This window comes from Prinia subflava, chromosome 3, assembly GCF_021018805.1.
Source record: "Prinia subflava isolate CZ2003 ecotype Zambia chromosome 3, Cam_Psub_1.2, whole genome shotgun sequence".
NCBI lineage: Eukaryota > Metazoa > Chordata > Aves > Passeriformes > Cisticolidae > Prinia > Prinia subflava.
The window spans coordinates 79,250,203-79,263,755 of record NC_086249.1 but is presented as its reverse complement, the minus strand read 5'-3'; the positions used below and the strand labels follow the sequence as shown (position 1 = coordinate 79,263,755).

Genomic DNA, 13,553 nt, shown 5'->3' with positions numbered 1-13,553 from the left:
GCAGGAAAAGGATTTGTTTTGTCTACCTACTCTGTAAAGAGTTACTAGCGCTTAATATGAGGCTCAGAACTACACCCCTAGGCAGCACAGAATCTGAAAAACATGAAAGCTAAAACTTAAGGCATCAGTATGTCTATTTTGGTTTTCATTTCTTTAGCTTTAAACTCTGGTGCAGTAGTAGCAACTGTAGTGGTGAGGAAGAGTCATTAATTGTCATTATATTTGGGGTGATTTCATTTTTTCAGGTGTTTTGTTAAAACCTTTTGGTAAGTGAGGTTTTTATAGCATACTTTTGCAAGTGTGAATTGAATGAATGTTCAGTGAGGACAGCCATTACAGAACTTGGCTGTATTTTTCTTAGAGTACACAAAAACCTCTCTGTACTATGTACAAAGCTCTTCTTTATCTGACCTGAGTCCATGCCACAGTAAAGAAAAACGTTTCTGATAGTAAAACAGAGTCTTAAATAAACAAATAATAAAATATGATTTAATGATAACTGATGAACTATTGGAGGAATGATTACTTGGAGGTATGTGTTATGTCTGTACATGAAATTGAAGAATGGTGTGGGAAACATCTCTTATTGGGCACATACTTTGTGTAAATTGGATCTAGTAACTACAAACTGTCTTGGGGACAGGAGTGATGGAGACACACTTTTAGGGCAGAACTTCCCTCCTTTGATTCATGAAAACAGCCTACAGAGACTTGTTCAAATGTAGACATGGCCGTGTGCATGTCGTTGTAAGCCATTATTTGTTGTACTCTGTGCTAATCAGTCCATAATGAAATTAATAGGAAAGTTCTAGCAATTTTAAGATTATTTTCTCTTTCTTTACAGGTATTTTGCACTTGGTCTCCTGTATCACTACAATGGTCAAGATGCTGCAGCACTTCAGGTTAGAATAAAGCTTTTAGTGTCACCTGTAAACCATTCCAAAATACTGTTTTAGCTCTGAGATAAAAATCTGAGGTCTTAATTTATCTGTTTGAAAAGTTATGATGTATGTGGATATGTATGTGTGTGTATGAGAAACTTGAAACTTATGCTAAGACTTCCTTGAATAAATTAATATGGTAGATGTGAAAAGCCTGGAGAGCTTACTGAAGTTGACAGGTATTTGGATGCTTGGATGACATTTGTAAAGCAAAGCTGTACAAACCAAAACATATGTTTATACTCCTAAAAGATGGAAAAAAGTGCTATTATAATCAAGCAATCACTTTAAAAGATATTAGGGGACTCAGGGAGCATGCCCTGTGCTGATTGATCTGTGTACACACAGCAAAACAGCATTGTAATCTCATGGCAGACACTGACAGCAACTGAGGATTTATTTCCTTACCTGGTGGTGAGGAGTGAACACATTCTGCAAGATCTGTGAGTTTCAGATGGGTTAATAGTCCTTTGGGGACTTCCATCTGATGTCACTAGTACTAGCAGTGGCCTGTACACTGCAGAATAAATAGTTCTGTTCTTCCTGTCTGAAGAAACTAGAATAAGGAAACTTCATCTGGAGAAATTAGAATGTTCTTGATGCGTCTCAGACATATCTTAAGGTTGCCTTATTGTGTAGCTTTTTGACCACATTAATCACAGTAACCCAATCAGATGCATTCAGGTCAGTAGTATAAATAGTAATACTGGCCTGAGAAGAAAACAGGTAAGGGCAACAAAAACACACTTGTCATGTGCAAGAAATCTTTGAAGAGTTTTGATGCTGCAAAAAACAAAGTTTATTGCTAAACTGCTCTGCTAGGTGTGACACATTTAAATTCCAATGATAATTATATAAAATTAATATCACATGGTACTTGTAGTCCTTCAGTCAAAATGAAAGAAAAGCAGAAACCCAGTTTTTCTTCTAAATTGCTTGTATAATTGGCTTTTAATCTTGCACACACAGAACACATGAAAAGTATACCATGCTTTGGAGAAAAGGAGTTCTGATAAAAGCTTTCTTTGTGATTAGTGTACCTTCTTTAGTCATTCTCAGAAGGAGAGCCCACGTGGGGTTTGAATTGGGTGAATATGGCAGGTGCAAGAGAAGGGTGTGATGGCAAAAGTGAGTGACCAGCGATGTTCCTTGCAATTGGTGTTCTTGTCAACTCTTTCTAATTCCACAAGTCTTGGACTAAGAATTTTAGTAGCTCACATAAATTTTGAGCTGGAGAAGCTGGTACATGTTTTAAGTACTTTAATCTGTGTGTTTTTGTTGCAGTTATGGGTGAAAATAGTTGATGGAGACATTCAGGATTCTACACGTTCAGATCTCTATGAGTACATAGTAGACTTCCTTACGTTCTGCTCAGACCAAGACCTAGTGTGGAAGTACTCTGAATGGATTTTACAAAAAAATGAGGAGGTTTGTGACTGATAAACTTTGCACAGAACATCAGTATTTTCCTGCAGTGGTGTCTGGGTTTTCATTAATGTTGATATTTCTTGATAGCTGGTTGGACCTTTTGCAGAATATTTAATGCCAGTTAAATAATGATCAGCAGAAAATACTTGCAGGTTTCTCAGTTCATCCAAGTCCCTCTATTAGCAAGTACTAGTGATAATTGTCTCTTTTTATTCTGAAAACAAAGTTCAGGACATGAAAAATACAGCATATCTTCTGTTTTCTCTATATTGAGTAAGATAATTTTCTAATCTTAAAATAAATAACTCACCTGGCAGGTTAGCTGTTGCTGCTGCTTCTTATTTTAAAGTTCATGGGGGGGTATCTGTGTACACCAGGACATGGGATAAATAGCCTCCATTCAAGACAAAATTTAATTGCTAGAAGAATTAACATAATCTGCCAAAAAAAATTGTGTGGTGTTTGATGCTCTATCAGACAGTCTGTGCTGTTGGAACTTGTCACTGCCTGATTTATATTAATTTAAGCATAGCTGTTTTGTGCAGTGGCAGATTTTTAAGCTTTTGGGTTGGTAATTACAGAAGTCTCTTGCTCTGTCTATAACATTACATTTGAAAAGACTTAGAACGTTCTGTTTGAATTAAAATTCAAACTTTCCTGTTGCAAAGGCTAAAGTCTCTTGTTCTGTTTTGCAAATGCATTTAATGTTTTTTGTGGAAGTTGTGCCCAAGCCAAGGTTTATAGGCTGGACAATGTATAGACTACAAATTGAGGTAGTGCAGATATGAGTGAGATCATGATAAGCACAGGGTAGTGTAATCCTGTGGTGTTGAGCAGGGTTTTGTGTGTATTAACAATAGTGCTATTCCTTTTTCATTTAAAATATTTATTTAATAAAATGGGTGCCATTGAGTTACTAAATGCAATTAACTCTTCTAGATTGGTGTACAGATTTTCACTAAAAGGCCTTTGGAAGAACAGGAGAAAAACAACATTAATCCAGATGATATCATCAGTTGCCTTAACAAATACCCTAAAGCACGTGTCAAATATCTAGAACATCTAGTACTGGAAAGAAAAATACAGGTGAGTTCTGTGAGAATGCTAAAAGTAGGCATAGGATTCAGAATGCAGATTATGATCAACAAACCTGAAAATAGACAATGTCTGGAAGAAATAGGCATAATGTGAAGTGTTTTGAATGTACTCAGAGTAGGGTAGGAGTATTTTTAAGATTAAAATAAAAAGTGAGGAGTGGGTATTTTCATTATTTTGAATTTTTCAATGCTTGTGATAGCAAGACAGTTGCTTATGTCCCTTCAGATTTAGGGGGTTTTTTTACATCTGGTTACTGCATACTTTTCTATTTCACTGATGAGGCTCAAACCTTCTTCTGGTAAAATCATAGAAAATGATCAACAACAGGGTGAGCAACTGCTGATCCTATTGCACTGTGGCAGCAATATATTAAAATTACTAATTCAGTGTTTTACAAGTAAGAATGTTTTATTCTTTCTGGAGAGATTTGAACAATCAACAATCAAATTAAACCATGCACCTCTCACTAGAATTCCAAATTGATGTGAAATGCCCAAAAGATACATTAACAAGTCCTAAATGACATTTTATTGTACCTTTGGGAGTTTAAACTCAATACAAAAGCAGCCAAACAGTGTATTTGGATATGAGACATTTTAAGCAGAGGAGAAGTTCTTTAACCCAGAAATAAAGCAAGGAAATAAACAGTGAAAGAACTCTGCAGAACTGATGGTCAGTGCACTAATTCACACTCTTCAAATACACATCAGATCAGTGCTTTCCCTTTATTGGTGTTGCAGGTGTGTTACACCATGACTGGTCAATGTACTTGTCTCTGATGTCATGGATATTTCTGAACAAACTTTTTGAGTTAAACACAGTGCCTTGTAGAATATTTATGAAAATATTTGACAATAAAATCTACCTGCTAGTAAAGGCTGGTTTATAAATCAATTTGGTCTTTAAAAATTATCGTGGATAATTTACTGAGAATATTTAAAACAGTCAAATTGTCAATTTGTTTTGATGAATATTGGATAGTGGATAACAAAAAAGGCACTATGCCTTCAGAGTGCTTTTTTACCTCTGGTGGCTTTGTCAGATGTTATTGCAGAAATAGAAAAGGTCAAGGAACATACCTGAATATGAGGAATGCCATATTTACCATGTAGTTTTGAGGCTGCTCTGAAATAAGTCATCTATCTGTATGGACAAAAACCTTTATGATTAACCCAAATTAAACAAATTAAATCACAACTCTATGTAATTAAGTAAATATTCATCATTGTTATTGCTGGGGACAAGAGATTGTCTTTGTAAACTGAGCTAACATTATTCTATTCATCTGTAGAAAGAAAAATACCATACTCATCTAGCTGTCTTGTACTTGGAGTCAATACTTCAGCTGAAATCTCTGACCACAGATAATTGTACAGAAACAACTGAGCTGCTGTTGAAACTGCGTAGTCTGCTTCAGAAATCTGATCTTTATAGAATTCGCTTTATTTTAGGTAGGTTGCATGTTTGTTATAAATGCTGTATGTGGTTTCCAGCTGGACACAAAATAATAGTACTTTCAAGGAACAGAAAACGAAAAGATCTAAGGTTTCTCTGTGTGTTTGTTTGATAGGCTGTATTTCTGACAGACAGAGGTTAATTTAGAAAGCATATGTGTTGGTATTGCCTTGGTCTCCATAGCTCCAATGGTATGTTTGCCACTGCACCAGGGACAAAATACCAATTGGTCAGAACAAATATCTGCATACAATTTTCTTAATAGTCACCTTCTTTTTAATGATGAGCATGGAACTTTTGCATGACATGCCATGACATGACAACCTTTTGCACATGAAGGAACTACAACTTTATTTTTAAGCAGCCTGCTTCTAGTGAATGGAAGTGAAACTTTGAAGAATCTAATCGCCAAGGACTTGTTTGTTACCCATAACCCTGAAACTCACTCTGGGGTTCATGTTAAATAAACATATGAGCATCTTTTAAAGTGAAACATGCAACGTACACGTTACTGTTGCTATACAGGCAACAGTTGAGCTAAATATTTTCCTTGGTCAATGCTTATAATGGTTAATTTTTGATGTTTCATCCACTGGAATGCAAGCATGCAGTGCAGTTAAGCAAGCCAACTGTTTGAATCTTCTCTGGTATGGAGCATTATGGCTGAAGACTGATGTAATAGTGGATGAAAGGGAAGTGACTTGTTTTTGAACTGAAAGATGTGAAATGGTTTTTTGAAATTCAGTGGAAAAAAATTCCAGTATATGTGGAAATAAAAATTACTGAGTAGCAACTAAAATAATTTACCAAAGTTTAATGTTTCCTTGCCTTTTCAGGAAGCAAAATGTTATATGATGGATAATGTACAAGTAGAGCACAGTCATTGAAACTCTTGTTCTTTTTCATCTTTTCATCAGTTTTCAAACAAAATTTTCAGGGCAAGAGTTACAAAATGGATTAGTCTCTTGAAATCCATGTGCTCCAAAATAAAGTATTTCTTACATGATAGTTCTTACGTTACATGAAAGTGAGATCTATGCAAGATAGTATGTTCCTCCCTGATAACCAAAACATTTTGGTGAGAAAAACATTGTATTTCTATGCATTTTACATAGGCCTGTGCCAGATCTTTATCACCTTTACAGTAATTAGATTATTTTCTACTTTATTTGAAAATGCCAGATGAACTTTCCATTTTAGCTTGCCATTCTGTATGCCTATTGCTGACACTTAAACTTTAAACTGGATTAGGGGTTTGTAGTGTCATTTTCTTAAAGGGAAATATTATTTGATTTCTATTGTCTTTATGGAGTTTATTCTGTGACCTCCTGTGATAGTGGGAGAAGCAGAGGTTAATAATATTGCAGCTTCATCTTACAGTTTATTGCACATGGTAACAGTGAGAGTGGTTTATCACCTATTTAGTGATTTCTTTGTCCTGTATTTTGCGGTGCTCTTTTGTTAGAGAAGTCTTTCCATGCATCTGAGCATTCCTGTGCTTACAGGCATCTGCCTTCTCTGTAGTTGCACTGACTGGGAGAGGGAGCAGCTGTCTCCTCCACTGAGCAAATATTGCCTCATTTCTCATTTAACAGACAAAATCCAGGGCACAGACCTTCATATGGAAAGTGCAATTTTATATGGGAAGCTAGAAGAACATGAGAAGGCTTTGCATATCCTTGTCCACGAGTTGAAGGACTTCCGTGCTGCTGAGGAATACTGTATGTGGAACTCTGAGAACAGAGACGTGCAGTACAGGCGGAGGCTTTTCCATATGCTGCTGTCAGTGTATTTAACTCCAGGCACTTCGGACTGCGCGCTCGTCGTGGCTGCTGTGGATCTCTTGAATAACCACGCTGCGGAATTCGATGCGGGTCTAGTTTTGCAGGTGGTGCCTGACAGCTGGTCAGTGCAGCTCCTCTCCCCATTCCTGGCTGGAGCAGTGAGACAAAGCATTCACACAAAAAGAATGACTCAGGTGGCACTTGGGTTAGCACAAGCTGAAAACTTAATCTACAAGCACGAGAAGGTAGGTTCCCAGGGTGTTTTTAAAGCTTTGCAGTTGAATCCTTTGATATACAGTAATCAAAAGAAGATTGAAGAATTAGTACAAAAGCTGTCTTCATGTTTTTGGCATTTATTAGAGTTTTGTTTTGCCATGACTGCTAGATTCAAAATTAATTGTATGTTTTCTCTGTAAAGCAGAAGGGAAAGTGGGCCTTGAAATAGGAATAACCTTTGTGAGCTTCTGGGTTGAGTAAGAAGTAAATCTGGGATTTGCAGATTAACAAAGTTCTTGCAGAAACTTTAACAAGTGTGAGTTAGCATTTCTTTCACTAGGAGAAAGTGTCAAAATTTTCAATTCAATTTTTTTACAATATCAAAATTTGTTAAAAAATTATCCAGCACTTAGTATTAATTGAAGCTTGTTAGTACATTTTGTTAATGGTAAATTCAGTTGTGAAGTTTTCTTCTATTGCTAGCTAGGGCAGTGTTGGTTAGAGTTCAAAGCAGATTGTTAAAATTGTTTTTGTTTTATCCATTTAGTACAGTTGCAATTATGCTCCATCATTTCCCTTTCTTTCTTGTCAGATTCACATTTGGGATTTTTCCCCCTCTCTTTAGGTTAAACAAAACGGAGCCCCGATTCTTCTTTCAGACAAAAAGGTGTGTCAGGTGTGCCAAAATCCTTTCTGCGAGCCTGTGTTTGTAAGATACCCAAATGGGAGTGTGGCCCACACGCACTGTGCTGCAAACAGACATCTCCATTCCAATGTGACTCATCACTCTCCCAGCTCCAGCAATCAGACTTGAATATTCCCACAGTTCCCGTGACTTATACCCCATTGAATGTGGGCTGGGAAGAAAAAAGTGCAGCTACTTTAAGTATAAATCAAGATGGACAGCTAGTTTTTGGGTTAATGGGAAGACTTCCAGTAAATATGAAATACTGCTACTTATCTTTCTGATTTCTAATGAATGTAGATAGAAAAAAATTCACTACCAGACATGGAGAGGTGCAAATATGGGCTCTTCTGTGAATAGGAGTAAACCCTAAGAGAAAAGGAGCCTTTTCTTCACAGTGAGGATGAATGTTACGGAGTGAAGGCAAACAATTTAAGAATTGTCACTTTGCACTGACTGTGGTGTTGATAAATCTGTGGAGGGGAAGATGGCATCTGTTGGAGCTGGAATTCTTGAAGAGTGGTGGGACAAGATTGGCATCGTGCAGCTTACTACGAAGACAGCGATGTGCATCGATCATAGTGCTTGCTGCAGCATGTCTTCTTTTGGGCTGCATTATCTTCTCCAGGATCACATTATCAACTTCAGTTTTTTTGCTCTGCAAAATGTTGGCTTCTGATGCACTTTTTAGTACCTCCCTCCCATCCACCTGCTATATGGAATTTAAATGTAAGCACTGCTCTGTTAGGTTTCTGCTCCTGCAGTTACTGTAATGTACTGAGTGGAAACCAGTAGCCTCAATCACACAGGTGAGCTTGGCAGAAAAAAAAAAAAAAGAAAGATTGTCTGGTCAGACTGTAGTCACTTTTATATGGGGGAAGAGGCCCTGACTTTAATACTAATTTATTTATTAATATGCAAATATTCTGTACATACAGTTGAATAAATTGTTCCTATCATTCTAGCATTTCTTTGGAGGATTAAGATGTAACTGATACACAAATGTACAGATTATGTGCTAAGTGTTTGCTATAACATAACTTAGGCAGGTTGGAACTCCACAAAAATAGGTTTTAGTGCTTATGGATGACTTTGTGCAATCGAAACCATAGAGAGAAGGCATAAAATGGTAAGAAATGTACAAAAGTGCACTACAGGGGTATTGGTTTTTTTTATTCTACTAAAAATTCTGTAAACTAAAATTTTTCAAACAACACAAACCCCTTACTTAACTGCCCTCATATGTATTCACATTGCTGTTTAACCATTTTAAAGCAGTTGATTTAAAAGATACAGCTTCTCCCAAGAGAGGTTAAAAATGTCAACTTTAAATAAAAGTTAAGTACTGCAAAGTGAAAGCATTTCTTTTAATTCTGTAAAGCTCTAATAAATACCAGGCTTACTGACCAGTGTGCAGTTGAGTTAGTGTGGCTGCTCAGTTTCAGAATTCCAAATCAATGGAGGCTTTCAGCAAAATGGAATGTTTGCTTGGTCCTTTCTAGAATCACAGAATAAGCTGAGTTGGAAGGGATGCATCAGGATCATCGAGTCCAGGACCTGGCCCCACGCAGGACACCCCAAAGTCACACCATGTGCCTCAGAGTGTTGTCCAGATGCAGGCTCCTTGTACAGAAAGGCTGGCTTCTACATACAGGGCTGCCTCCAAAAAGGAGCCACCTCTTCCAGGGGAAAAAGATACCCATCTCTTCTCACAGAAACCTGCACTGGTTTGGGGTGAAAGGGACCTTAAAGTTCATCTATTGCAACCCACCTGCCATAGGCAGGGGTACCTTCCACTAGACCAGGTTCTTCAAAGCCTCATCCAACCTGGCCTTGAACACTTCCAAGGATGGGTTGTCCACAACTTCCGTGAGCAGTCTGGTCCAGTGCCTCAGCACCCTCACAGTAAAGAATTTGTTCCTGATACCCCTTCTAAACTTACCCTCCTTCAGCTTAAGGCCATTCCCCTTTGCCCTGTCACTACACCCATCTGTACAAAGTCCCTCTTCAGCTCCCTTGCTGTCTCCCTTCAGGTTCTGGAAGGTGCTGTAAGGTCTTCCAAGAGCCTTCTCTCCAGGCTGAACAGCCCAGCTCTCTCAGCCTGTCTTCATAGGAGAGGTGCTCCAGCCCTGTGATCATCACTGAGGCCTTACTCTCAACTCATTCCAACAGTTCAACATGTTTCTTGTATTGTGGGTCCCAGAGCTGTACTCGAGGTGTGGAGTACTTTGCTTTAAAGAAAAAGACCTTTGAATAATCTTCTTCCTGATTTTTAAATTAGGAAAGTATAACTGTTGTGTTGAATTTTACTTATTTTTGAAAGGCGAGCAAGGAATTTTGTAGTGCTTTGTTCTAAGACATGAAAGTCACATTTAGTGAGAGGCACTTCAAAAGAAGTCAACTGTGGACATTTCTGACTCATTTCTGGCAATCTGAGTGATTCTCCTGTGGCACTGATATAAACAGATTCTTTATCTTGTAGTCGTGGGTTTTGAACTTTGTGTACACAACTGGCAGTAGTGGTATAGTAAAACTTGTAGTCCCCTGTCCTCAAAACTCTTATTAAGAGTTGAAATGATTTTTACAAGGACCCTATAAACCTTTTGTGTACACTAGCATGCATTTCTTAAGAAATACTTTCTTTTGCTGGCAGCATCCTAAGTATGCTCTTTTTATCTATTTCATAAGGAGGTACTAAAACAAAGACCCCTCTCCATGATTTAGAGTAACTCTACTGGCTTAGAAGTGATGAATACTGCTGTAATGGAATAAAGATCATATCACTCCAGACCTCAGGAAAGTTCTCAGTTGCTACTGCACGAAAAGGTCTGTCTATAAAAGATTAAACAATTCTTTATTAATAGAAAATATCTTTTTGCAGATACTTACTTTGGCTAAAATGCAGCAAAACCAATAATTGTACATACAGAACAAGTACAGAAATCAGAATAATGCAAGCTAGCAGTTTTGCAATCAACAGTGTGATTAATATTTAAGTTGAGGACATTCTTTTAAGCCCAGTCCCCCGCAAAATGTGGACTGGAAAAATTGATATTGGATTCATACGTTGTTACCTCTTGCTTTGTTAAGTTTTATACCAGAACTCACTTGAATGAATTGATATGGAAATCCCACAGTAGCTAAAGGAAAAAGCAAAGAAAGCTAAGGTTTCTTAGGCTGAGAAAAGGCTGAGGCAGAGCAAGAGCTCAGCAGGGAGGTGGCAGGTGGAGGATGCTCTTCCTGTGTGTGTCCAGCACATGAGCAACCGGGATAATTCTCAACCAGAGGAGATGTCAGCCCACATTGGAGTGGTGTGCGGGGTTCTGTGCTTTGTCACCAGGAAATGGTGACAGGTCTGCATTCAAATTTCCTTAGGTGGGACAACTGAACACCTCTTGGGTAAGAGAGTTTCATTCTGGGGAACCCGAGTTCATTCCTTTGTTTGTTTTTGGCTCTGTCAGTTTGATGATCCTTGGTTTATGTACCTGAAATCCCGGGCCAGCATTGCTACTGTGGTAAGTAATGGCTACAGCAGCACAGAGGGAGTCAACAGGGAAGGAACCAGCTTTGGGTAATAATTGCTGACTGCATATGTGAAGGAGGAGAAGCAGGAAAGAGGAATATTTTGCTGACCACTCTTCTAGTTTGGAAATTAAATACTTTCTGGGAGCTAAAGCTTGATGTGATCTCTTTATCTCCAGTTACAGAATGTGATGTCTAAGACCTGCCCTTGGAGAGTGGAGATTCTGCCATAATATTTATCCTTAATTTAGCTGTTGCTAAATTATTTGAAATTCATCTCTCTCACTTTTTCCAATGAGTCTCTTCCAACTTTGTATGTGTGAAAACTGAAACAGTAGTGCAGATTATTTTTTTTAATGTGACACTGTGTCTGTGATTCAGGACATCACAAATGAGATTGGTCTCTTACACTGATGCCTCTGCAGATATCAAGACACGTTTGTCTAACATGTAACCTCCAGTTACTGAAATATTGCAGCTCTTCTTTTTTAGCCATCCACTGCTACAGATGATTGTACATACAAAAAGCACTTGTTAAACTTCCTTGTACACTTTCCTATCTCCACTTCTCCTCATGTAAAACTTACCTATGATGTGTGTATGACATCATAGACAATTTTTCCCTCTTTAACTCAGTAAGAGGAAAAATCCTAATAAAAATGTTGCTCAGAATCTGGCACTCTGCTCAAATAAGATTCATGGTTGTATATTCATGAGAAAGAATTCAGTTACATCTTCATTTCTTTTGTTTAAATGGATAAGTTGTCACATTGAGATCAGTATTCTTGTAATATTGTGAAAGCCAGGGGAAAGTAAACATTTGGGGTTTGTTACACAGAGCACACCACAGATACCTATGAACTGACTTGTTCAGACAGCCCACACTGAGGTGGCTCAGGTGTGCACTGGAGTCCAGGTTACAATGAGAACTTCTCTTCTCTGAGAATTTGCTCCCAATTTCCAGAATTTTCCCAACCTTTATTACCTGATTAATGCCACTCTTCTAGCACTTACCTGGCATGGATACAAATCTTGAGAGGTCTGGGGGACTCCTGAGCAGATCTGCTTCAATAAAATGTCACTTTATTACTCAGCCACATGAAACCCTACTAATGTGAGCTGTGGAAAGGTGGTGGAAGGGACGGAGTGTGTGTGTTTTCTGAGAACTTTATTATATGTTTAAACACACAAGCATTATCCTTACTGCTGAGTCTTTATAACAACATCTGTTCTTTGCAGGACTCCTGTCCTGAATGACATTAAAAATATTTTGTTTTATACAATTCTATCAAGAAGTAATTTTTTATTTTATAACTCTTCCTGGTTTGCTGCAGTCTATTCGGCATGGCTCTAAGGGTTTTATTAACATCCTGCTGTTCATAACAGGCAGCAACTAATACATTTTCATTGTGAGCTCTCTTCCTATTGCCTGTATTAGCTAATTAATTTTTCTCTTGCTGTACAACACTTTGGGGCTTATGCCTTGTGAACACTGGTAATTAAATGTGCTGCTACTTTTTAAGAGAAAAGAAGAAAAGTTAATAACATTCTGTAATGTATGATTGATTTCAAAATTGAAGTTCCCCTGCAGTAATTTGTTCAGATGGAAGTTTGTACTGTTAAGGCGTTTGGACTTAGTGGTTATGTTGGTGAACATACATAGCAGTATGCAGAATGTACAAATGTATAAATATGTTGATTTTTAATAAAATAAAATCTTTTAATTACGTTTGTCATGGATTTGTAAATACATAAATGTGGAATGTGAATGTCCAAGTGAAGGGAAAATATCTCTTGATAAATAGAGGATTCACCAGGGTGACTGACAGAGAGGTCAGGTCCCTGACACGTGGAAGTGAGGCTGGTGCTGACATACTCTGCAGAAGGCAGCAGTGTTGGTGTTCCTCATCTTCCTCCTCACTGCTTAGGACTGATGGCCCTGGCTTCAGGGCCAAAGGACAGCTGCTCCCCACTTCCAGCAGGAGGGGCCAGAGCCACCACAGTGGCACTGCAGGATAAGGAAACCCAGGAAGGGAGGGGTGGTAAGGGCTGGTGAAGAGTCTGTGGTAAGCCAGGGAAGCTGGTGTGATCTCCAAGGGGAGCGAGAGAGGACTGCAAAGGAGAAGTGCACAGAAGGAGGGTTTGGGGCATGCAGGTGTGACCTAGTTCAGCTGCTCTCCAGCCCCACTCTGCCAGGCACTGCAGGCACTGGGAATGCTGCAGGCATCTCCTGGGTGCTCAGGACAGGTTCTGTGCACAGCTCAGCTGAGGATCCAGCAGGGCAAAAATCCAGCACTTCAGGGAGCTTCAGGGAAGGGCTCTTGTTTTGAACTTCAGGTCTGTGGTCACTTGACAAGGTTTCTACAGCCCTATCAGGTAAAGCTTGTTCCTTTGGCTGAAGTGAAGGCTGTGGGAACATTGGTG

General features: G+C 38.5%; 1 protein-coding gene across 5 annotated transcripts in view; it reads left to right on the top strand.

Annotated features, from left to right (window-relative positions):
• TGFBRAP1 (transforming growth factor beta receptor associated protein 1) overlaps positions 1–12,854 on the top strand; it is a 37,329-nt gene extending 24,475 nt beyond the window's left edge. For all 5 annotated transcript variants that reach the window (XM_063392653.1, XM_063392654.1, XM_063392655.1 and 2 more), the window contains 6 exons: positions 845–902; positions 2,226–2,369; positions 3,309–3,455; positions 4,759–4,918; positions 6,518–6,951; positions 7,548–12,854. In XM_063392653.1, coding sequence (XP_063248723.1) covers positions 845–902; positions 2,226–2,369; positions 3,309–3,455; positions 4,759–4,918; positions 6,518–6,951; positions 7,548–7,736 — 1,132 coding nt within the window. In that variant the 3' untranslated portion in view covers positions 7,737–12,854. The remainder of the gene's footprint in view (positions 1–844; positions 903–2,225; positions 2,370–3,308; positions 3,456–4,758; positions 4,919–6,517; positions 6,952–7,547) is intronic.
• The last annotated feature ends 699 nt before the right edge of the window (positions 12,855–13,553 follow it).